This window comes from Geotrypetes seraphini, chromosome 13 (assembly GCF_902459505.1).
Source record: "Geotrypetes seraphini chromosome 13, aGeoSer1.1, whole genome shotgun sequence".
In the NCBI taxonomy this organism is placed as follows: domain Eukaryota; kingdom Metazoa; phylum Chordata; class Amphibia; order Gymnophiona; family Dermophiidae; genus Geotrypetes; species Geotrypetes seraphini.
In genome coordinates, this window is record NC_047096.1 from 28,542,460 (window position 1) to 28,569,501 (window position 27,042).

The following is a 27,042-nucleotide window of genomic DNA, read 5'->3' on the forward strand; positions in this document are numbered from 1 at the left end:
CCACTCCATCCCACTGCTATTGTACAACCCCCCCGACACCCCCCACCCCACAGCAGAAGGGATACCTATTCCCTCCCACCACTGCTGTCATGCAAACACACACCGACACACCCCCAGCAGTGGGAGGGATGCCCATTCCCTCCTGCCACCACTGTCACCCAACAGCCCCCAATTGGGCCACTCAGAGTCTTAGGCCCCTTCCCAGCGCATCCCAGAATGCACCGGAAACGGGAAGGTCTGCCATTTTGAAGAGTTGGGCCTGCCAGCTGGAGGGAGTAGGCATCCCTCCAGCCAGCCTTTGTGAAGAAAATAGGAGGGTGAAGACTCGTCGAGGGCACTGAGGGCGAGTGTTGGGCAACGGTGGCAGGAGAGAGTGGACATCCCTTCCACTGTCGGGGAGTGTTGAGGGGTTGTTTGATGGTGATGGCAGGAGGGAGTGTGCATCCCTCCCGGTGTCGGGGACTTGTGCGATGGCAGTAACTGGAGGGAGTGTGCTACCCCCCAAATATGTGAAAGAAACAGTGCATACCTGCCTCTATGACAGCTTCAGCTATTATGGGAAATCCTAGTAGAGCAGTAAGAAGGCGTCTGGAGTAGCCTGGTGGGCGGTGTTTGGGTTTTTGGAGGTTTTTTGTTTGGTGGTTTGTTTGTTTTTTAATTTTGGCAAAATCAAATTAATCTTAGTGCCACAACCAAGCTCCAACACAGACTGAACAGTCTGGCCAGCTAAAATTCCCCTAAGTCAGGCTTAGAGTGATGTTTGAAGCCCTGCCAAAGGTCTCCCATTAAACAAGTGAACTCATGATAGAGTGCGAGCTTTGAGCAAAGGAAGGGGCATATGAATAAGGTGCATGGATCTCCCACTTCTACTTTTCCCACTTTTCTTCTGCTGAATTCCCAAGTGGAGCTCACAACTCCCCCGAAGTTGCACTGAGCACAATAAAGGTGTGCAGCATAATTAAAGGTTTGCTGCATTAATTAGGAGCCCACAAGCTCTCTGTGAGATGAAAGGAATACCAGATGTGGCAGCGATGTGAAGTTGGCGTGCTTTAGATAAAATTTAAAAATCAAAAGCCTGGGAATCATTTTATGTTCCATCACTGCAAAGTGAGTCTTTAGTTCAAAGTCTTGCCAATTCCTTTGCAAAATTCAGTTTGATCACTATAGTGTTGAGGGCCTCATTTTCCCCCCTTTAACCCCTCTGCCCCCTCCAAGTATTTTCTATGAACAAATCTTAGAAGAAGCCTGAAACTAATGGAAAACCTTAAGCTAAAGAAGGAAATTATTAAAGCCTAAATACAAGTGAAAAATAATAGCATTTGATTTCAAGTGAACACAGAGATGGGTAGAACACAGACATAAGCAGTAATGCGCTGGAGAAGGCTCTGGCAGCCCCTTGTAAAATTAGAACATAAGAATTGCCATACTGGGACAGATCAAAAGTCTATCAAGCCCAGTATCCTGTTTCGAACAGTGGCCAACCCATGTCCCAAGTTCCTAGTTAGATCCCAAGTAGTAAAACAAATTTTATACTGCTTATCCTATAAATAAACAGTGGATTTCCCCAAGCTAGACTAATTGATTTTACCATATTCTCTGACGACAAATTCCAGAGTTTGATTACATGTGTGACGCAATATAGAAATATCGCTTCTTCCTCTCCCCAGGTCCCTTGCATTTCAGTCACTTGGATATCAATCCTTACATAGAGATCTTCAGAGAGTCATTTGCCTTTGCTTCAGTTTTTCATTCCCAGAATTGGGCAATAACAATAGTAATGATGTTCTTTCACTCCTCTTTGCTTTGGATAACACTGTGAACCCCAGGGTCTGGAATCTGTTGGCAGGCCGTCCTCCAGTCCGTTATGCAAGGATGTTATTTCCGTTAAACCCAAGTGTGGCATTTGTCATTTTCCCTATACTGGATCAGTCATAGTGAAAGTCAAGCTATACGAGTAGGGAATGCCTGTTGAACAGAAACAAATTCTTTCTGGGATATACTGGGATAAAACACTACAGAGTTAGTATTCAAAAAAACTTGTGCAATAGGGATGGGCTAATCTTTTACAGTAAGCAGGTAAAACAGAAGAGCCCCTTGTCCTGGGAAATAGGCAAAAACAACAAGGAAAGACAAGGGGGATATCCTAAACAACCAAAATGGATCTTAATTCAAAACAGTAAATTCCTTAAGTCCCAACATGGATCCTAGTTTCGGCATTTAGAAGCTGCCTTCTTCAGGGGACACTTAGATATTTGAAAACCAATTTTTGTATATCCTTCTGTAAAATATGTTACATATCCAGCAAATTATATTATCCATGTGAATCTCCCTATTTACCCGGCACACTTTTTTCCCTCTTCTGTAAGTAGAGAAACAGAAAGGGTAATAAAGGGGGCTGTGAACGGGCTCTCTAGTGAAATGACTCCAGCCTGGGCCAAGCAGGCAGAGGGATTCTGTTGCCAAGAGACTTTTGCTCTCTCTCTCCGGCGCAGCTGAAGGGGCTGAGGAGAAATTTTTAAAGGGACCGAACACCTGTTCCTCTGCCTCTTGCCATGAATTTTGTAGCTGCTGTGTAGTCCGGTTTTTCATGGGATGGCAGGCTGGAGAATCTCTAGCTGTGCCGGAGAGAAAGAGAGAGCGAAAGCCTCTTGGCAACAGAATCCCTCTGCCTGCTTGGCCCAGGCTGGAGTCATTTCACTAGAGAGCCAGTTCAGTTAGAAAAAAAAAAATGTCTTTTTGATACTTTGCTCACATTTGTAAGCAAGAAATTGTGTTCCAGTGACATTAAAGGGGAACTCGTGAAAGGGCATTAAGCAAGTTAGTGCACGCAATCATGTTAGCATGCGCTAACTGTTAAAGATGCCCATAGGAATATAACGGACATCTTTAGTTATTAGCACATGCAAACGCTCTTAACACCTTTTCATGAATTCCCCCCTTTTGGCATTATTGAGTCTCAATGTTTATATTTCACTTTATTGGAAAAGAAATACAGCAGAATAAAGTGGAACACTTCTTGGCTTTGCTATTCATTGGCATCCTTTCCAATTGTTGGCGGAGAGGTAGTTTTGCTTCCTGCAGGATGTATTCAAGGAGCAAGCAAGACGAAGATAGTGGCTCGGAGAGAGCAAGAGAGATGCATGGCAGCAAGAGGGTCTCATCTGCTGGTGCCACTTAACAGATCAAACTTTACAAGGCTTTCCTCACCCCCTGCTCTTCTCACAACCTAACAAAAGAATCTTCTGATGCTTACGTGGAGGAAGGAGAGGCAGCCTTAGTTGCTTATGGACTTCTAATTTCCACAGTGATTTTTTCTTTCCATTTATTTTTGGGTTTTTCTTTTTGTTTTGGGGTGCTTGATTTTTGTTTTGGGTTTTTTTTTTTGGGGGGAGGGGGGTTCAGAGAGCTCTCTGTTCATAATAAAATGACCTTTTTTTCCCAGCGCTCCTCTGTCAGTAGTGATAACTGAGAGAGGAGTTCTCTATATTTACAGGGATGCAATGTTTGGTTTCGTTTATTGATTTGACAAGCCACCTTTCAATTTTATCTGTCAAAGTGGTTTGCAGTAAAAAGCATCACATAAAATTATAGTGATCATTAATGAGAGTGCAAAGACATAAAAATACAATCATCATAGCTAATATAAAAAAAAAGAGAGAGCTTACTAATTCTTAAAAGAAAAATGTACCAGAAGGCAGGTAAAAGCTGCCTGTCAGGTCCTACTGAGTTCATTTTTTGCTGAAGGCCAGTGACCTTATTCCTGACGCAAGATTATGAGATTTCAGAGTGTGCATGCAGGTAGGCAGCTATAGCATTTCATACTCATGGTAAGAAATAGTAAAAGGCATTAGAGCAGGGGTGTCCAACCTTTTGGCTTCCCTGGGCCGCATTGGCCAAAAAAAATGTTTCTGGGGCCGCGCAAACGCTGCAGCAAGACAGAGGAGGGAGCCGGCAAGACGGTAAACACACCGGGGGCAGCAGAGGAAAACACTGCATCGCCCTCAACTGGGGCCGCACAAAAATCCTCGGGCTGCAGGTTGGACACCCCTGCATTAGTGTGTCTCATAGCACTGAGAGGTCATTCCTTTTCAGAAAGCAGAATGTCTGAATAATGATTTGGTACAATGAAGACGATTCTACACAGAGGGCAGTAACATGTGTAAATAATTAGAATAATAGTATATACTGTATGCATGTATGTGTGCACAAATGCCCATAAATGCCAAATTTCTGCCTAAGCTCTATTCTGTGAATATGTGTGTATCTTATCTTAGCACATGTTTTGCTGGTAGATGTACACATTGGTGGAGCACATAGGACTAACATAGTAACATAGTAGATGACGGCAGATAACGACCCGAATGGTCCATCCAGTCTGCCCAACCTGATTCAATTTAAATTTTTTTCTTCTTAGCTATTTCTGGGCAAGAATCCAAAGCTAGATTCAATAAATGGCATTCACGAAATGGTGCCCAAAGAAATCTTCAGGAAGCAAGATATTATAAACAGCGCTAAAAGTTGGGCGCCATTTATAGAATAGCACAGAGCCAATGCCCGTGCTGAACTTTGGGCCCGAGGATTTACACTAACTGAAACCTGGTATAAATTCAGCAACACTGCATGCATCTTTAATGAATGCCTCTACCCTTCCGATGGCCATTTCCCCCCTTTTGATCTGCACGCTAAAAGATGTGCTTGCAGATATTAATAAATTAGCAAGATCAAGTTTCAAGTTTATTTTTGACTTATTGAATCGCTTAATTTAATTTGCTAAGCGATTTACAGATAAAAAAATAAGTACATCAGATTAATTATAAAAGAATACATAAGTTTGACACATTATCATACAAAATAATAAATAAAGTCATACAAACTAACAGATACACGGGGAAAGAAAGGGTGGAACTACAATCGTATATAGAAAAGAAAACATAAATGGTAAAAACAACAGGTAGGGGAGATAACGGGGAAATAAAAAGATAAAAAAGGAAAAATTTGATAATAATCCTTAATTAAGCTTATAAATTAAACGCATCTTTAAAAAGGAAACTCTTTAAACTGCTTTTAAACTGTTTCAGATCATTTTCTTCTCTAAGATACTGGGGCAAGCTGTTCCATAATTGTGGGGCTATTACAGAAAAAATATCAGGGCGACGAGTTCCAATGACTTTTAGTGATGGAACTGTTAGGAGTTTTTGATTGGTGGATCTTAAAGAGCGTGACGTACTATGGGGAATAAGTAATCTATTAATAAATTGGGGTTCAAATCCAAATTGTTGCCAATTAATGCCAGTAATTGTTAGCACCCAATTGTGGGTGGTAATTTGCTCATTAGCCAGTTTAGGGGAAGATTCTCAAAACTTAACGTTGCCTTGAACGCGGTCGCTAAACCGATTCCAGACGGTTTAGCGTGCATGTATTTTTGTGGCGGATTATAAAAAGGGCTTACCGTCTTTTCCGAGCTTCTTAGCAGTCTCCAATTCTGCCCTGCAAATGGGCTCATCAATATTGAAACAATCTCTCTGGTCGATTCTTCATCATCGCCAAGTGATTCTCCAAGCGCTGTGTCGGCTTTTGGCGAGCAAAAATGAACAACTGGTCCAGGGGTGCTGGTACTGTGCCAGCATTGTGAAAAGCACATCTCTGGCGTGTGTTTTGACTGTGGCTAATGAAACAAAAAATTAAAAATTACACGATTCACATAAATTATAGTAGTTATATATGCCCCATAAATTATAGTAGTTGGATTTATTTTGGGGGGGAGGGGAACAAAAGCACTCTTCTTGAGCGTTTGTAGTATAGATATGTCTTATGTGTTTCTAGCTGTGGCTCATGATAAAATTTAACATTAAAAACAAATGACAAGATTTACATAAATTATAGTAGTTGAAAGTCGACGTTTGTACATAAGAACATAAGCATTGCCTCTGCTGGGTCAGTCCAGAGGTCCATCATACCCGCAGTCCACTCATGTAGCAGCCCATCAGGTCCAGGACCTGTATAGTATTCCTCTATCTATACCCTTCTATCCCTTTTTCCTTCAGGAAATTATCTAATCCCTTCTTGAACCCCAATACCGTGCTCTGTCCTATCACACCCTCTGGAAGCGCATTCCAGGTGTTCACCACCCTTTGAGTGAAGAAGAACTTCCTAGCATTGGTTCTGAATCTGTCCCCTTTTAATTTTTCCAAATGCCCTCTCGTTCTTGTAGTTTTTGAAAGTTTGAAGAATCTGTCCCTCTCCACTTTCTCTATGCCTTTCATGATCTTGTAAGTCTCTATCATGTCCCTTCTAAGTCTCCGCTCCTTTCCCTTCCCCTTCATCCAATAGCGCTGGCACATTTATTATGCTCCAATAAGGCACACACATAAGAACATAAGAACATAAGAACATAAGCAATGCCTCTGCTGGGTCAGACCTGAGGTCCATCATGCCCAGCAGTCCGCTCACGCGGCGGCCCAACAGGTCCAGGACCTGTGCAGTAATCCTCTATTTATACCCCTCTATCCCCTTTTCCAGCAGGAAATTGTCCAATCCTTTCTTAAACCCCTGTACTGTACTCTGCCCTATTACTCCCTCTGGAAGCGCATTCCAGGTGTCCACCACTCGTTGGGTAAAGAAGAACTTCCTAGCATTCGTTTTAAATCTGTCCCCTTTCAACTTTTCCAAGTGTCCTCTTGTTCTTTTATTTTTCGAAAGTTTGAAGAATCTGTCCTTCTCTACTCTCTCTATGCCCTTCATGATCTTATAAGTCTCTATCATATCCCCTCTAAGTCTCCTCTTCTCCAGGGAAAAGAGACCCAGTTTCTCCAATCTCTCAGCGTATGAGAGGTTTTCCATCCCTTTTATCAAGCGTGTCGCTCTCCTCTGAACCCTCTCGAGTAACGCCATATCCTTCCTAAGGTACAGTGTTGTTTTTCCTGGCACTTGTGCACATTGACGTCTCTTTCAGGATAGATTCTGCGCATGCACCAATCGTTATCACCAGCGATCCATCTCAAGTAAATTTAACAAACCTTCGCTATTCTCCGCCAACCTCATTTGCATGCATGTTTTTTTGAGAATGACTTGCCTTTTTGACGTCACTACAATAACGGCTGCGACAGAAGCCCCTCCGTTTTTATCACGAAGCTTTGAGAATCTTTCCCTTAGTTGTGTGCAATTTTGCATGCCATTTTTAGAATCTGGGGGGTTATTAACCTATAGAATACTGTGTTCTGCATGTATCTCCAGCATTTAGCTGCAAGCACTTGGGCCCTGATCCTATAAATAATGCCCAACTCATAGGTGCCACGGAATACAATTGTCAATCATCAGCTAGACAGCATTTATAGAATCGTGCCTAGTAGCAAGTTTAGGCATACTCCCATTTATGCTGGGGTTTTCTGGGCCTAAATGAGAGAAATCTATATCAGACCACGCTCAAAATCCACCCAGAATCTTCCCCTAACCATGAATTCTTTCTGGTAGGTGCCTACCAGATAAATATTTTGAATTTGTTTTTTAATTCTTTTTTAACGGCACTTTCAATTATCTGTGCCAATTAAGCCAAGTTGATTAAGTACCTTGATCAGTCAGACATGCCAGTCTAGGTGCTTAATTTAACTTCAGGTGCCTTTGATAGAATTTGGGTCATGATATAAGGCTCATGCCTGAATTATACAGTAAAGCCCCGATTCTATAAAGAGTGCCTAAGTCATGCCTAACTTTGGGCATGCTTTAGGCTCCCAATCTAAGTAGTTAATGAGCCAATTAAGGGTCTTAAACGATAATTGGTACTTAAGTGTTCAAAGAACATAGACGCCACTTTGTAGAAGTAGCCACAATTTCATGAACGCCCATGTTTAGAACTCACGCCTAACTCAATAGGTGTGGGCGTGGTTTGGGCAATGACTCAATTTGGGCGACCTTTGATTAATTTACTTAACAATGAGCGATCTAGGGCGTCCATATGATGCCTATATTGTAGGCGAATGAAAACCAGGTCTACTTTTGAGTTTAGTTTGGGCTTCAAATAGATCTGAGTTCTATGGATGGAACTTTTGCTAATTAGAAGACAAGATCCATTAACTGAAGCACAGTACAACGAAAAAACATAGCTTTAGTTTTCTTGCTAAAAAAGCTACCTTTTTTTCTGACTAAACAGTGCTCCAATCAGCTCATTCTTGAAAGCAAAGAAAGCACATGACAAAAATATATAGATTGCATACATAACTTCATTTGCAAAAGGTTAAAAACAGAAAAACCCAGATACAGACCTTAGCATGGTTTCTACTTCATTGCAAATGGAAGTTTGCAGCTGCACAATGGTGGCCTCATTGTGAGATCATCAAGGTGCACCTGCAAGGTAGAATGCCACAATTAAAATATGTGCTGGGGGAGCTGGTTGGGATTTGAACCCATGACTTCTGGAAGATGAGCACAGGGCTTTTACTTATTGAGCTATAGCAGCTTCCAGGCAGGTGTCTCTGACTGCCCTGTGATATGATAACTTAGGGATCTGCCTGGCCTCGGTGCACCTTACATTGTCATGCTTTGCAGTTGCATCAGAAAACAAGATAATCAACTAACAAGATCCAGTGTGGAGGAAATGATAATAGCTAGCTGATGAAAAGATTAAAACGTATCTTTATTCACTTAAATCATGCTCCAGTTTGTTAAAAACAGATTCCCATACAATAGACCTGGCCTAGCGGGGCAAGGGATTTACAATGAACGCCCTCTTGTATTTATACACTATGCCGCTTATGTGCCCTCTTACAAAATAGTATGTAGTTATTTGTTGGCATTTATGCCCGTAGCTATATACAGAAAAACAGAAACATGATGGCAGATAAAGGCCAAATAGCTCATCCAGTCTACCCATCCACAGCATCCACTTTCTCTTCCTCTCCCTATAGGCTAAGGCTCTTAACATCTGCATTGTGAGGTCACAGAGCTTTATGGTTATAGAAACAGGATGGCAGATAAAGGCCAAATGGCCCATTCAGTATGCCCATTTGCAGCACCCACTGTCCCTTGATCTTCAATCTGGGGGAAGAAGGGGAAGGAACATAAGAATAGCCTTACTGGGTCAGACCAATGGTCCATCAAACCCAATAGCCCGTTCTCACGGTGGCCAATCCATGTCACTAGTATCTGGCAAAAACCCAAAGAGTAGCATTGGGCTGCAGGTGGCCCCTTTTAGTTTTGTTCCAGGTTAGAGTGGATAATGTTCCTCTTGATAACCTGCCTTTTTTGCTTTAAGCCATTTTGGAGTACAATCAAACCTCGGTTTACGAGTGCACCAGTTTTCAAGTGTTTTGCAAGACAAGCAAAACATTTGCAAAATCGGTGCCTCGGAAACCAAGTTTGACTTGATTTAAGAGTGCCACCCCCTACGATCCGGCATCCCCCCAGTGATCCAGCATCCCCCCCTGCTCGCGTTGTCCCCCCTCCCCCCCAGTGATCCTACATCCTACCCGAGCACCAAAATAACATCCCTTACACCGATTTGGCACCAGCACCAACGCACAGGACATGCCGGTGCCCGAAGATCCTTCCTCTTGACTGTGCTGGGCTGGGCGGTGCATATGAGATCCTCCCTCTTGCCTGTGCTGGGCTGGACTGGGCCTTGAACATTTGTGCATGCTCAAGACCTACTGGTCTCGCTCTCTCTGAGATTCTGAGAAACTCGGAGAGAGGAGACCAGAAGGCCTTGAGCATGCGCAAATGCTCAAGGCCCAGTCCAGCCCATCACAGGCAAGAGGGAGGATCTCAGAAGCACCGCCCAGCCCAGCACAGTCAAGAGAAGGATCTTCGGGCACCGGCATGTTCTGTGTGTTGGTGCTGGTGCCTGTGCCAAATCTGGGTAAGGGATGCTGTTTTGGTGCTCAGGGGGGGGATGTAGGATCACGGAGAGGGGGGGGGCGACGTAAGGGAGATGCCGGTTCACAGGGGGGGATGCCGGATCGCGGGGGTGGGGTATGGAGCAGCGCCGGTGGCCTCAAGTGGGGGGGGGGGGAATGGAACAGCGCTGGTAGCCTCGGGGGGAGGGAGGAAGAGGTGGACCGTATCAAGCGAGTTTCCCTTTCTTCCTATGGGGAAACTCACTTTGATATATGAGCAATTTGGTTTACGAGCATACTTTTGGAACGAACTATGCTCGTAAACCAAGGTTCCACTGTATTTAGTACCTCTGTTAAAATGAATATTAAATGTCTTCATGCTAATATCCATATTAATCTCTCTGCAAGACTAGCACTGGCAAGTTTTACAGTAGCCTTGTTAAAAACATTTTCGCACGGCATATAAAGTCCCTTTTCTTAAATATCGCTAAATTTCAAAGTGAAGTTATTTTTAACTTATTTCTATGCCCATATATTGGATATTGCTTGATATACTGTATGAACAATGACAATTTGTACTTGGAAAACATCTTGCCTGAAAAATGTGAATTTGACCATTGAAAACACATCTAAGAACAAGTAGAATTCAATCAGCAGACTAGGAGATCTGTTTTATTGAGTGAAAAGTGCAGAAAACTAGCCAGGTGGATAGGAAATTAGTTCATTTATAGAGTCAGGGTTTTTAAAAATATATATATATTATAGCTATAAAATCAATGGGTAATTTTATATGTCCTCTCTGCACTGATTTTCAAAGTGTAAGAATACAAGTAACTTCACTTTGAAGCTTGCCATGGGGAAAAGTAGCTCCAAATGCTTGCACCTGCTTTTCCTACAGGTATTTTTCCAATCAAAACAGCATGCATACTTTATGAAAATACAAAATTATGCAAATTGTTGCAGACCTTGCCCTCCAAAATGCCTCCACTTACTACTTGAGCTCTAACTAGGCACTTGGGACCTGGGTTGGCTACTGTTGGAAACAGGATATTGAGCTTGGTCTGTCCCAGTATGGCAATTCTTATGTTTTTATTTGTACTGTTATCTCTACACAGGGTGGTCAGTTTTCAAATAGCTTGTATGGGTGGGTAAAATAACTTTTGCCCTTGAGAAAATGTCCTGGAAAATTGACCTCGTAGTGACTGAGGCAAGAAAAGATTACATCTTTGAACATTTATTAGCCCTATAAAAGGATTATCTTTGATTGACTACTTTGTTAAAGTATTTTAAAATTGTAATAAATACTGACGTGATTAGAGATTTATAACAAGGAGCAAAACCTTTGAATATACAGCTACAATATTTCATGCTGAAAAACCATGGGAATTTCATTCACCGCTTTGCAAAGGCATCAGTCAGCCACATTTATGTTTTGTTTTGTTTTTTTGTCTGGTCACATTAGATCATTGTTCTGTTAAAGCTATGTTTTAGTTATTTTTTTTTTAATTTGACTTTTTATTTTCCTTTATTTTTGTTTTCTTTCATCCAGATCCCCCCACAACTCTCCCTCCTCCCACAACAACCACCACCACCACCACAACCACCACCATCCCTATCATCATCACAGGTATGGTACCTTCCATAGCCATTGAAGATGTCCTATGCCGCATGCTGTCTTCTGTGTGTTCTATAAAAACTTGGGCAAGGCTTGAGGGAGTCATCATTTTATCATTTCTTGTTGATTGGAACAGGCCAGGATGTTTAAGCGATCTCAATGATTTGAGCAAGGATGTAGTAGTTTTTCCCTCAGTTTCCTTAGATCAGGGATGGGCAACCTCTGTCTTTGAGGACCACAGTCCGTTGGGTATTCAGGATTTTCCCAATGAATATGCAAGAGATCTATTTGCATGAACTGCCTACATGCATATTCATTGGGGAAATCCTGAAAGCCCGATTGGACTGTGGCCTTTGAAAATCAAGGTTGCTCACCCCTCTTTTAGACTAATCATAGTGGAATCAGCAGACAATTGAGATGTACATGCATCCCATATGTGTTTGGTTTGTTAGTGTGCCTTAAATTTAGTGCATGCTAAATCGATTTCACAAACATTAACCTATGAATTAAGTCAATTAGGGCCAGATACTATAAATGGCGCCTAACTCGGTAGAAGCCTAGCAAAGTGGCATCTACCGTATGCCAATCAAAGTTTGGTGCCATTTGTAGAATCGCAGCTGGTGCCACTTAACTAAACTTAGGAGCCGGTTTACTAAGCCAAGGTTTTCTTGGCCTAATATACTGGTGCCTAACATAGACACCAACCGGCACTTAAGTCAATCAACGCCTAAACTCTGCTGCTAATCATGCCTACTTTTTGTGTAGATGCCTACTGCGAGGTGGTAGATGCCTACCAGTTTATAATCAGTTTTTAAGGTGCTTTCAATTAGAGTTAATTAACCAATTACAAAAAATTAAGTTAGGTGCCAAACTCAGTAGGCGCCTTTTATAGAACCAGGGCTTTAATGTACGTTAAATATGTAGTTTTAATATGCATTAAAAATGTTTTAGTAAAAAAAAAAAAAAGTGAAACAAACTGTGAAAAAAATGGTGGAAAATTGGGGGAAATGACCAAATGAATTGAACAGTTTTCCCTGTACATATTTCTAACAGATACAATATTTACAACCTTACTAAGCTCTAAAGAGAGTTATAGGTTACAGATTAATCATTTTGGATGACTGGAACAAATACAGTCATGGTTTTTGCTAAAAGAGCTGATCTGTGTCTGGAAGACAAGGATCATAAAAGCAATCGGTGTGGCCATCGTTCATCAATCTTGATTGCACTAGTTAACCTTTACTATTATTGCCATAATCACTAAGTAATAAATTCAGAAATGTACATTCTAAAGTGCAAAAGATGGGAACTAAGAAAATGAGAATGGACTCAGTTCTGTGAGATCACCTTGAATGAAGTTTTTAAATTGTCCACTTGGGAAGAAGTCTTTGTGGACTTTGCACCAATCTGAGGCAAACAGCCTCACTATCTTATTTGCATTTTAGGAAATTATTTAAAACTTATTTGTTTTCTAGATTTATATAGAATAACGTGTTTAGATTGTGTTTATTGATTTGTGTAATTAGCTGCTAAAGTTTAGTTTTAGTCTTTTGTAACCACGTTAAACCGAAAGGTATTGCGATATATGAGGCATTTCAAAAAATAACAGCAAATTGAATATTTTGAGATATATAATTCACTTAGAGATATAAATTATATGTCATTTTTCTACATAATCGCCCTCCTTTTCAACACACTTCTCACAATGATGCACCAACTTATTTATTCCATTGGGAAAAAAACGTTTTTGGTTATGCCTTCAGCCAGAAATTCATCACTTCTTTGAACTCATCGCTTCCAAATCTTCACGCTCTCAAAGCATCCATCAAGGGTCCAAACACATGATAATCAGAGGGAGCAAGTTCAGGGCTGCATGGAGGATGGTGTATGATCTGAAATCTCAATCTCCGAATGGTGTCAAGAGTTGCAGTGGTCGTGTGAGTGTGTGTTATCATGAAGAAGAATGTCTTTAGACAAAAGTCCTCTGTGGTGGTTCCATATTTTTGTCTTCAGCTCCTCTTCCAATATTGCACTATATCAGGCACTATTCACTGTTTCACCCTTTTCTTGATAGTGCTCCAAAACTGGTCCATTCATATCCCAGAAGAGAGTGAATAAGACCTTTCCAGTGGAAGGTTGAGACTTGAGCTTCTTCTTGACTGGAGATGATGTGTGACGGTATTGTGAAGACTGTCTCTTGCTTTCAGGCTCAAAGTGATGCACACTGGTTTTGTTCCCTGTAACAATGCATGGCAGGAAGCCTTCTCCTTCATTGTTATACCATGCCAAGAAGGCTCTGCACACGAATCATCACTCAGCATCTTAGGTACCCACTGTGCACACAACTTCTGATACTTGAGAACCTCTGTGATAATGGTATATGTGGATCTGATACTGATGTCCAAATTCCTAGCCAGAATTTCTAAAGAAATGTGCTGTTTTCATGAATAATGGCATCGGTATGACCATGATGGCTATTCTGGGATGACCGGGAGTGTCCCTCATCGGGGATTGATGTATGCACATTTTTAAATTCCATCTACCTACTCTTACACTCTTCTCTCAGCAATTTAGGCATCTTCATACTACTACAGCATTCTTCTATTAATTTCTTGAGGTTTCACACCCTCTGACCACAAAAATCTGATGATTGCTCGCTGTTCCTCTACCATGCAAACCGCTAAGATTGCTGCCATTTTGTATATGATGCCCTACCAATTAAGCACACCATGCCATCTATTGGGCAGTGTCAACACTTCCTCTAAGAATGTATCTTCTCTGTTCAGGATTTTGAAATTCCAGGGGTGTTTGTTTCATGAAATACTGTCAGTTTGCTGTTACTTTTTGAAATGCTCTCGTAATTGAGTACCCACAGTGAATATCATGACCACGAGCACTTCTCTACCCAAATATTCAACACCTATAACCAAATATCATCAGGTATTCAATATATCTGTAAATGCCGCAACAGATGTTTTAAAGGGAACACCGACTGAGGAGTTTAAAAACTGACCTGCTTGTTTTAGTACATGCCTCTTGTTGATAGGGCATTTATCGCCAATCAGTGAGGCATATTTGGAGCCACTGAAGTCACACGGCAAAAATAAGACTCACTCATCCAAGCAGAGTGTTAACTACTGTTTAAAGTAAAATGCATGTAGATGACAACAGACTGTTTTAGCAAGACCACAAATTCATTGTCACGGTAGGTACACCTTTCTCTGTCTAATTGTTTTGTGCACACAGCAAGAGGTATAGGTGATGGAATACAGAGGTAACTTAACCTCCCATTGCAGAGAAAATATTTGGGAAGAGGATAGGAAAACAATTAATCTTTTGGCCAAAGATGATGGGTAATCACTCCTTTTTGGTTTTTATGTATAAAAACTTTGGTCTATTGAAAAATACTAAGCTCTTTCCAAAGTAGTGACAACTACAGGCACAGCCAATCTATCTTGTGCACTTATTCAGGTTACCTTACAAACCAGGGATTCTTTCCAGTAAAGATTTAAGACGAAAGGCCTTCCTAACTTGGTACGTCATGTAATGATGCCGTCAGAAATTTCTTCTATATGGTCCCTTTTTTTATATTGTTTACTGCCCTGTTCATTGTTGATTTTCCCAGTTTTTCTTTGGAGGAAATTAGTGTTCATTGCAATAACTATGAGAATATCCAGTCGGAAGCCAATTATACAGCAAAGGAGGACATGTTGAAAGCCAGGGTTCTGGAACTAGCTGAAACGAAAAAAAAAAAGTTACTTTAAGAGAATACTTCCATTGATTAAATTGCTCAGGTTTTTCAATGAAATGCTTTCTTTTGTGAACCATACGTGCAAATTAGGTTTTATAGCAGTACTCGCTGCTGTGCTATTTAAAGATTTCCTAGCAGACCAGTGCAGTCAGATTATCCATCTGCTGTGTCTGCTAGTGCAATTTTGCTCTACCTCCTCATCTTTTTCTTAAAAGTGTTGGATTTGTTTCATTCTCTTTGGCCCTGCAGCTTCCTCTTCCCTGTTTGGGCTTCCAGCTCAAACAAAACCAAGACTACTACTGTAATGCTGAAAAGCATATGCAGCACTGTACATTTAATAGACAGTCCCTGCTCGGAAAAGCTTACAATCTAACTTGGACAAACAGACATGATATATAGGGTTGGGGATGCAGAACCCAGGGTGAGAGGAGTTAGGAGTTGAAAGCACTCTTGAAGAGGTTGGCTTTTGATTTGAAATTGAATACTGCCAGAGATTGAGCATGCCATAGACACATGATGGCAGATAAAAACCAAATGGCCCATCCTGTCTGCCCAACCACAGTAACCATCATCTCTTCCTCTCTCTAAGAGATCCTACGTGTCTACCCCACACCTTTTTGAATTCAGACACAGTCTCTGTCTCTACCACTTCTTCTGGGAGACTGTTCCATGCATCTACCACCCTGTCCATAAAATAGTATTTCCTGAGCCTATCGCCTCTTAACTTCATCCTATACCCTCTCATTTCAGAGCTTCCTTTCAAAAGAAAGAGACTCGACTCTTGCGCATTTATGCCACGTAGTTATTTAATTGTCTCTATCATATCTTCCCTCTCCTGCCTTTCCTCCAAAGTATACATATTGAGATCTTTAAGTCTGTCCCCATACGCTCTTTGATGAAGACTCCATCCTTTTTATGGGATTTGGACAGTTTGTTCCAGCAAGATTGGGTTCCTAACATGATAGGCCTTTGTTTGCAGTTTACTAGGGATTATTTTACCCTAATATAACAGCTCCCATCAACAGTCCTGAGGCCAGAAGCTACACATTAGGGCTCCTTCTAGAACTTTGTATCATGGCATAGGTGTTGTAATAGGGAAGAGCCACAGGCCCTGGCCTTACAAAACTTTTCATGCCAGCAGCTCTATTTTCCTATCTACTTGGTAACTCTAGTGCTACTGCAAAGCAGGGAGTGCATTTCTTTGTTCCAGCCTCGCTGTTTGTCCTTTGGCATTTGGCACTGGCAGGCAGTTAAAATCAGAGAGCCACTATTCTGTTTCTTGCATGATATGGGAAGTAGTTGTTCTTTGCTTTCAACTTGGTGCGAGGTGCTGTCAGCCAGAGTTGGCAGAATGAACATATGTGCTCCCTGCTCTGCCGTATGTTTAAAGGTGTGAGGGAGGTAGGAGAAGGGGACTGATGCTGGGAATGTGAAGAGGGCTGAAGGCCAAAACTAACAAGGGGGAGAACGTAAGATGAGAGCTGGGTCTGATGAAGGGCTGGGGGCTGATGCAAAACTGGGAATGCAAAAGGAGGCTGATGCTGGCAGATGGTGGAGGTTGGCATAAAGAGGCAGATGTTGGGGGGGCAGGAGGCAGGAAGGGGCTCAGAACCAACATGGAGACTGAGGAAAGGAGCTAAGAGATCGGAGTGGGAGAATGGATCTTTTACTGGATCTGACAGAAGAACATAAGAATTGCCATCTCCAGATCAGACCCTGGGTCCGCACACGCGGAGGCCCCGCCAGGTGTACCCTGGCATAGTTTTAGTCCCCATATCACTGAATGCTTCTCAAGGGAGATGTGCATCTAATTTACCCTTCCCCGTATCACTCTATGCCACTCTTAAGGAGATGTGCATCTAGTTTACCCTTAAATCCTAGAATGGTGGATTCTGCAATTACTTCCTCTGGGAAAACATTCCAGGTATCCACCTTTTGCTGCGTGAAACAGAACTTCCTGATATTCGTCCTGGAGGCTGGAGGTTGACACGGGGAAGGCAGAGAAAGGGGCTGGGGCTTCGAGATAGTTCTAATGCTGGGGTTGGGAGGAAGGGATTGGAATGGAGGAAGTAGGAGAAGGCAGATACTTTGATTTATATAAAATTGGCAAAGTATAAATCAAGGTGGGAGCTGGGGATAGAAATGGGGATGGAACTTACCCTTATCCCAAATAAAAAAGGCATCCTTCTGCCCTGCAAGGCTCTAAAGTCAGTCACCCCTAATGCTGACCATTCACCTGCATTTCCCTATGATTATTACTAGGTATTCCTGAATCATCCAATTTTCCTTCTAAAGTCTGCATTCCTTGTTCCAAAACGCACAATGTTCTCACCCTGCTGCAGCAGCTTTTCAGCCACAACTTGTAAAATCACTTCTTATGGGAAGAAATAACTTGAAACGACTGCCCTGAAGGAATATCAGGGGCATCTGCCGCCTTCAGCTTTTCTGGCAGGAACTTTGACGCTAAAAATGGCGTTACATTCAGATCCACTTCTTCGTCAGCACTGTCGCCTTCTGGAGAATCTTGTTTTCTCTCTCGAAGGCCATCCACCTCACATCATGAGGCTATAGACAATTGCAGACAATCAAAGGAAGAATCTTGTGGTTGAGGTTCTCTACTATTTATTTATTTGGTTCATGTTATATCCCATCCTCCCCCAACGAGCTCAGAATGGGTTACAAGGTTAACCTGCATAATGAGTAGACAGACAGATTGTGAATTTACATGTGTATAGTAGTCATAGGTTGTCTTGGTTTGACAAATACAAAGAGCCAAAGTTAGCATACAATCTGATCCTTTTAAGTTAACATATAGTTGTTCACTTCCATTAACTTACATAGATGGTATTTATGGGAATTCAGGAGGAAGGGGGCAGTTGGTTCCAATAGCTAGGTATGAAGTGGCGGTCTGGAGTTGGAGGGCGCACCCAGGTAGTATTTGCAGATGTATTTCCTCCTAGGAGTGGAGAGGTCTGTTTGGGCATATAGAGGAGGTTTGGCCGATATGTTGGGCGCCAAATTGTGTATGTTATTAAGCCCTTGAAGATACAATGAAAGCCACACCCATCTTCATTCGGGGAGTCTCTGGCAGCATGTTGGTAGTAGGGCTCAAATGACCATAAATGCAGTATTATCTCTCAGCATTTTGTATCACTGTAAATTTGTTGGTCATTTAGAGCAGTGGTTCCCAACCCTATCCTGGAGGACCACCAGGCCAATTGGGTTTTCAGGCTAGCCCTAATGAATATGCATGGAGCAAATTTGCATGCCTGTCACGTTCATTATATGCAAATATCTCTCATGCATATTCATTAGGGTTAGCCTGAAAACCCAATTGGCCTGGTGGTCCTCTAGGACATGGTTGGGAACCATTGATTTAGAGGACAGTTGGATTATCGCCAGTTGTAACTGAAAGAACTTTGTGTCATTGGAAGTTCATGGTGACAGTGAATTACGTAGAGCAAGATGAAAGAGAAGGCAAAGGAGGTTGTGATGGCACAAATATTTTCAGCACTGAGCAAAGAGTAAATCTAGAGAGACCTTTCTATTCTCCCCACCCTTACTAGGCTAGGGAAGTGCATTAATTTTTAGGAAGGGAGAAGGAGAGTTGAAGGGCTCAAAATTCCCCTGGGTTACAAAAAAAAAATACAAACAAAAAAAGCAAGCCTAAATTCCGGCTGTGATACTTACTTCATTTTTCCTGAGATCATACAGATCTGGTTGGAGGCTAGGTTGTATAGATCTGATCATCCTTTGATTCAAAAAGTATTTGATTAAATTAATGAAATTCACCTGTCTGTACATCATTGTATTCTAAGGAAGAGAAAATATTGTGTGTTTGTTAGCACCATTAGCAGGACTGAAATTTTCATTCCTTTGATGTCACTGTTCAGCAGCTAATGAAGAAATCTTTCATGCATTTAGACACCAAATTAAAATTAGTTTAAAAAGAAAACAAATATACTAGAACCCATCTATTATAATGAAATTCTGCTTGTTGGAGGAAAACAATGTCACTGAATTAGGATAAAGCAGTTGGCTTGCTGTTTTTCAAAAACATAAAAATATCCAAGACACAGCCTGTACAGAATGCAGAAATCATCTACATTGCATTCTATTAATGCAATGTGATTTTTAAAAAATGGTGAGTTTAGGTATTCCTTGAATGATTTGCTTAAAAGTGAAAGAGTCTTTCCAAAACATGCTTTGTGCTTTTTCTGTTTAAAGATCACATGGCCTCAAGGCATAATACTCCCTTAACACATGGCTGGGCTTCTTATAAAAAGCTCTGTCTTCCAGTTAAGCAGCAGGGCATTCCCTCTTTGTTAATTCTCCCAGAAATAAAATTAGCCTGAGGAAACGGTCAGAATATTTAATATGATAGGGATCCAGAGCTTGGTACATTTGGGGTAAATATTAAGGTGTCTTTTCTTCTGACCCACTGTATATAGACTGGGCATTTCACTTGTTGCCCTAAGCCAAGAACCATGTCCTAGGCTCCTTCTGGAACCCAGTTGGTTTGGGGTCTATCTACTTCTTTTTACCTTCAAACAATGACCACATCTCCTCTGTGGTATATTTAGCTCCAGCTCGTCCAGAGAGTGGAAAATCAATTTTGGAGCTCAAAATGAGGACCTTCTGTTTGGCAATATTACTGATCCTCCAAGCCACCCTTGCTTCTATAAAAAAAAATTACTTATTGACTATCAAATAAATATTCCAAGAAAATTTTTGGAAAGAAATATGTCTGAGGAAATGTATAAATGTGGAATTTTCCCAAAGTGGAAAAATCTCTTCTTGTGTTTAATGTGCGTATATAGTTTTCGTTTATGAGATTCTTCATCATTTTGATCTATTAAAATTATTTCAAATAAATAAAATAAGTAGGGAAAACTGAAAAATCCTTCTGGGCACATCATTGGAATGAGAAGCAATTTGACTCAGTGCTGTCCGTACTTTAAAAGCCAATACCAATCCACATATCTCTTCCCTGAACTAGGGAAGCTAACAGCCCATATTTTGCTTTTTGAATGATGTGGTAATTAAAAGTAGCTTAGGATAATTGAAGAAATAAATGATGAGGCGTTTACCACAGATGCTGACATGATTGCAGGAGGCACAGCATGACGGAGGGCCTGGACTTGCTTAAAACAGTTACTGAATTGTTTGAGAAACTATTTAAAGCTGATGCTTCATCCAAACAGAGGCCAGTAGGACCCTGGGAAGAAGGAAGATGCTTTCTCTTTTGCATTGGCAGGGTGTGCTATGTCCTTCAGTGATTATTGTTGAATTTGGAATCTCCCAAGCTAAGAGAAAGCCTGTTCATAGACCCATGATTATATGTTACATGGTAACATAGTAGATGGTTTGGATAGGTTCCTAGAGGATAAATGAATTGAGGGGTACAGATAGGAGTAGCGGTAGGTTGTAGGGATAGTCTGGGACCATTGCTCAGGCAATGGGCCTGATGGGCCACCGCGGGAGCGGACCGCTGGGCGAGATGGACCTCTGGTCTGCCTCAGCGGAGGCAACTTCTTATGTTCTTATGACAAACAGATAAAGGCCAAAATTGCTCATTTAGACTGCCCAGTAAAATATTTTTGGTTATACCTGCTTCTTCATGAAGGTTATCTCCTCCACACACACACCCAAAACATCTAATCTAGTCTGAATTTTCTATACCATTATTATCCCCCAAACCGGGTCCAAAATAATTTACAAGACACGCAAACATATAACACAATTACTGTCAAAGAAAATTACAAAGAACAGCAAGCAAATAAGAATCACCTTAGAAATCTCCGAAATAGCTCTATCTTAAAGACTCTTGCGGAACAATTTATAAGAAGAAATCAAATGAACTGTGAGTGGAAGATTATTCCAACAGATACAGCTTTATAAGTGAATGCAGAGTCGAAAAGGCCTTTATATTTTATTCCTCTGAATGAAGGAAGCTTTAAGGTCAAAGTAGATTATAATCTTGATGTTATTCTTCTTCCAAATGGAATATGAATGAGATGTGTCACATCTTCTGGTGCACCTCTGTGCAGTATCTTAAATATCAGACATGCTAATTTGAACATAACCCAAGCCTTTCCACTGCTTTGTTAAGTGAAGTATTCCATGTTTGATTTCTTTCCTCTTTAGGGATCTTCTGTACATAGTGCACTCTCTTTCAAACTCCTTGTTGTCTCTGCCACCTTCTTCTGGAGGGCATGCCAGGCATCTACCACCTTTTTCTGTGAAAACATGTTTACTGATGTTACACCTGAGTCTACATCCTTACAGTTTCATATCTTGTCACCCAGTTCTGCAGATTGATTTATTTATTTTTTACTTTAGAAAAGGTTTGTTTCTTCTGCATTAATACCCTTTTGTATTATATCTCTGTCCCTTTTCTCATCTAGAGTATACTGTATATACTTAGGTTCTTGAATTTCTTCTTGTACGGCAGCTGGCACAAACCCCACACCATTTTGATTGCTTCCCCCTCAATGCCTCAAGCCTCTTTATACCTTCTGTTGAGATATAGCCTCCAAATTTTGCCACAATACTCCAGATGAGTCTTCACCAAAGACCTATACTTCTGCTGGTTATGTCTCACCAGAGTTGTACAAGTTATATATTACTGAGTTACATTTTATAGCTAATTGTTATTTTATTTATTTAAAAAAATTATCAACCGCCTATATCTAAGCAGCATTACAATGATAGCATGCACAGAATATAACAAACAAGACTTTTACAAACATCTTGGGTTACAGATGAATAATCACATCTTAAATAGTTCTGGATGATTGTGTGTCCTTGCAAGAACAAATTAACAGCGCGTTATTTTTTTTTTTTTTGTTCTGTGAAGAATTTTTACGGCTGTTCTGCCTGAGTGCTGATTAACTAGGGTATGACATTAGACCAAGCAAGAACTGGAATGCCATAGAGTTCAAGCACTGAGCATGTTTGAATTCAACATTATTCACCAAGGGTTTTCATTACATAGAGGCAGTCTTTCATTTCTCTATTACATTTTGTTCCTTAGGAGTAGCTTCTCATTTCTCTACTAATGGTAAGTTATATACCATCAACTGCAGTCCTGTGTCTATGACTTCTCAGGACATTTTCTCCCAAGCTCCCTTCCAGCACATCCCAAAGAACCAGTAAGAGAAAGAACCAAGCAATCACAAATCCAGGAATATGATGTTCTGACATATTCCTGGGCTGCTGAAAGGAAGGTTAGAGGAAGGAAAAAGACCATACTGGTTCAGCGTAAGATAAGCAAACTCCATAGTATTACCAACAGGGCTTTTCTCGAGGGGGAACTCGGGGCGGTACTGAGTTCTGACATCTTTTCAATTGCTTGATAAAAATAACCAATGGTCCCCAAGTACTTTTTTTTTTAAGTATCTTTATTCATTTTAAAGCTAACCCACCCACCTCCCATACTATGCCACTGGTTGCAGGAGACCTGACTACTGTGGGGTGAGTAAAAAAAAAAAGACACTGATTAATGACATGTAGGCCCATTCCACTGTACTTTCTGGCCAATGTGATAAGAACATAAGATTAGCCTTTACTGGGTCAGACCAATGGTCCATCAAGCCCAGTAACGTGTGCTCACGGTGGCCAATCCAGGTCACTAGTACCTGACCAAAACCCAAGGAGTAGCAACATTCCATGCTACCGATCCAGGGTGAGCAGTGGCTTCCCTCGTGTCTTTCTCAATAACAGACTATGGACTTTTCCTCCAGGAACTTGTCCAAACCTTTCTTAAAACCAGCTATACTATCCGCTCTTACCACATCCTCTGGCAACGCGTTCCAGAGCTTAACTGTTCTCTGAATTTCCTCCTATTAGTTTAAAAAAAGTATTTCCCTGTAACTTCATCGAGTGTCCCCTAATCTGAAATATCCCTGCTAAAGTCTCACCAGAAACCAGTTCAATTAAATGACGATCAGAAGTCCTATCGGCCCCTTTTATTGACTTTATGAAAAGAAAATACCTGGAAAGAAATGGATTGAGTGCATAGCCACGTCGCTTGGATTTTTGTCTAATTTCAGTATTGACATGCAGCCTAGGAAGGGATTTCAAACAGTCGTGTGCAACCACCTGCCTGCATCACCCTTCGCAAGACCTCAAAATCTGTAGCCATTCTTTCCTGCTACACAGCAAAGTCAAATGTGTCTAATATTCTTCTAAGGTAAGAAGAGTATTCAGAATTAGGGGTACAAGGAGAAAGGAAGGGAGACGTATTTACATTTCTGAATTTAATTTTCTTTCCTAGGATTTTCATCTGTGTCGGGTATTCTGTTTGAAACCATGGTCTAATTTATGGATTAGCTTTAAAGCTCCAATCTGTCACACTCAATGAACAATTTTAAGTTGGATAGAAGCCACATTAAAGGATTAGAATTGTCACAGTGGAGCCTGCACCACTAACGTTCTCAGCTGAATATTACCCAGCTGCCCTCGAGGCACTAATGTTTTAGTTGTACATCATGAAAAGTGTATTGATGACCGTGTCTGAAGGTTCCTGTGTGCCATGATTTGTTCCTGCATTGTGGTGAAACAGTGCAGCAGGTTGTGCACGAGATGCAGGGCTGCCTTTGGCTCAGGTTAAAGGCATGCTCGTAAAACTATGTTCTGACACTTTTTATTGTCAAGAACTGTCATGTACAGAGAGTCACGAATGATCCATTGCGAGAATGATATCATGGTACTCGGGACTGTTTAAAGCTTCTGGAACTTTCTGGAATTTTGAGAACAGGGTGGAGGAACGCTAGCAACACTGATTTGGTGTTGGAAAGGTTGACCTTTTGGAAACAAGTAATGAGTGCTAATGAGTCTGGAAATGGTCTTTACTTTGAAAGGCTTCTCCACTTGTGCTTCCAGATGCAAACATCAGGTCTTCAAGAGAGTACTTCTGACCTGGTTTTTCTAACTCCCATGCCATTGTAGTCTGGTGCTTTTTATCCTGCAGGAAATGCTGGGACAGAATCTTAATAAGCTTACATGACATAAATGTCAGCATGGCCACACAGCTATCCAATCAATATACCTTGGCTTAAAGAGAGGTTTGCTCCTGTGGTGGTAGGCACAGATGAAACACAAGTTTCTCAGACGGTAGAGCATCATTACAGTGCACTGGCATGAAATCAAACTGAGTTTATTTTTAGGAGGTGGTAAGAATGGAGGAAACAACTGGAATGGGGAGAAGAAGTTCAGTTGCGGAATATAAATTTTTTAATTAACAAATAAATAAGAACTGAATTCTGTATGTTGCAATTAAAAAATCATATATAAGTACAATAACTGGGTTGTTGTATCAATACAGCAATAGGTTTAATCGAAATACCTCAGCCCCACCACTCCACCGCAATAATAATTTCTAAAGCGGGAGGTTTACGTGGTGCTTCATCACTGGTAAATCGTCTCTAGCGCCGTGGTTACATTTAGGTTTTATTTTTTATATTATTTTCAACTTATCAATGAATAAATAAAGAGTTGTAAAATGTGTAAGATAATATACTTAACGTCTATACACAGCTAGACCTGGGGTCAGACTCCCAGGTCTAGCTGTGTATAGACGTTAAGTATATTATCTTACACATTTTACAACTCTTTATTTATTCATTGATAAGTTGAAAATAATATAAAAAATAAAACCTAAATGTAACCACGGCGCTAGAGACGATTTACCAGTGATGAAGCACCACGTAAACCTCCCGCTTTAGAAATTATTATTGCGGTGGAGTGGTGGGGCTGAGGTATTTCGATTAAACCTATTGCTGTATTGATACAACAACCCAGTTATTGTACTTATATATGACTTAGTGGAGTGGGTTGGTTATAAATCTATATAAATTACTGGTCTTGAGTAAAGCAATTAAAAAATCAGCACCGGAGAAAAACCTGCCTAAGCGCTATTCTATAAACGGTGCCTAAAATTATTCATTCATTTGGCTGCATATCCCGTCCTCCCAGGAGAGCTCAAAACAGGTTACAAGTTTACTTGCATAACAAAGCATGGTAAAATATAACATGACTGACACAGCATGCCGAGCATTGCATGACAAAAACCTAGGGCTCCTTTTATCAAGGTGCGGTAGGCGGTTAACGCGCGGAATACCGCCCGTTCAACCACCTGCCGCGCTAGCCGCTAACGCCTCCATTGACGAGGCGTTAGTTTTTAGGCGTGCCGCGGGGGTTAGCGCGTGATGAAATGTCCGATGCGCTAACCCCCGTAGCGCGCCTTGATTAAAGGAGCCCATAGCATGGCAGACAGTCATATATACAAACATAGCATTGCATGATAAACATTTATAGGCAGAGCCAACAGACAGCAGAGGAGGTTCGAAGACAAAGGTGTGCAATTTAATTCAACAAATCATAGTCTTGTGCGGTGGCTCGACACGCACGTGTTTCGGCCGGTACGGCCTGCTTCAGGAGCCTAAAATACATACATAAACAATAAAACCATAAATATACACACAAGGGAAATATCAGACAAGAATAAAAATCATTAAAACAAGAGTATCAATATCAAAAGATTATCATGTGATACTGATACTCTTGTTTTAATGTTTTTAATTTTTGTAATGATGTTTATTCTTGTCTGATATTTCCCTTGTGTGTATATTTATGGTTTTATTGTTTATGTATGTATTTTAGGCTCCTGAAGCAGGCCGTACCGGCTGAAACGCGTGTGTGTCGAGCCACTGCACAAGACTATGGGCTTCTTTTACAAAGGTGCGTTAGGGTCTTAACGCGCGGAATAGCGCGCGCTAGCCGCTACCGCCTCCTTTTAAGCAGGCGGTAATTTTTCAGCTAGCGCGCGCGCTAAAAACGCTAGCGCATCTTTGTAAAAGGAGCCCTATGATTTGTTGAATAAAATTGCACACCTTTGTCTTTGAACCTCCTCTGTTGTCTGTTGGTTCCGCTTGTGTGTGTGGAGGTTTCTCTCCTGGTTTTGGTTTAAACATTTATAGGCACCATTTATAGAATAGCAGTAATGCCTGGAAGCTGAGCCTAACTTTTGGCATAACTAAGGCGCAGATGCCTCTTAGTCCATAATTATACACGTAACGTTGCGGAATGCCCATGAACCTCCTGCTTCTATGCCTACATTTACGCACATAAAGTTAAATTACAACCAATTAGGACTAATAATTCCTTGCGAAGAAGCCAATTATCAATGCTAATTGGCGTGTTATTCAATTAAGTTGCGTACGCCCAAAATTGTGCAGGCGACTCAAAGCACCATTTACAGAATTCAGGAGTTAAGGTGCAAATGAATGCTATTTCACAAGCACAGTGACTGGTTTTATGTTGGGTTAGCACATGCAGATTCGCATGTTAAGACCATTTTGTGTTAAAGGACGGTAGGTATGATTTATAGCACACCTATTACACTCATTGCTGAGGATCTGGATAGAAATTATTTGAAATGAGGAGTGTAACAGGTGTGCTATAAACAGTACATCAAAATTGGACATACTGGAGCTTTCCTCATTAGAAATAGTAATAATAAGATTGAAGTGCTATTCCAGAAAAGGACAGTCGGTAGGCATTGGTGCTAGAGCAGGAAAAAAAAGTACAAAGGGCCTTCCAAGTCCTGGGTGGGAACTCAGTTTTATTGGACCCGACACGGGCCGTGTTTCAGCGTATTTGCCTGAGTAAGGGGTCTTTGAGTACAATCCTCATAAGAAATCAATAAAAACCAAAAACATCAAGTCAAGTGAAACCAGGCCAAACAACCAGCTGAAATGAAATGTTTTTGATTTTTCTTGATGTCTTATGAAGATTGTACTGAATGGCCCTTGACACAGAAACATGGCCCATGTTGGGTCTAATCT

The 27,042-nt window shown here is 41.1% G+C and overlaps 1 protein-coding gene across 7 annotated transcripts in view; it reads left to right on the forward strand.

The window, feature by feature from the left end:
• CADM1 (cell adhesion molecule 1) overlaps positions 1 to 27,042 on the forward strand; it is a 752,856-nt gene that overhangs the window by 667,340 nt on the left and 58,474 nt on the right. For 6 of the 7 annotated variants that reach the window (XM_033918796.1, XM_033918799.1, XM_033918801.1 and 3 more), the window contains one exon: positions 11,377 to 11,454. The exons of the other annotated variant lie outside the window; for it this stretch is intronic. In XM_033918796.1, the coding sequence (XP_033774687.1) occupies positions 11,377 to 11,454 (78 nt within the window). The remainder of the gene's footprint in view (positions 1 to 11,376; positions 11,455 to 27,042) is intronic. 7 annotated transcript variants of the gene reach the window in all.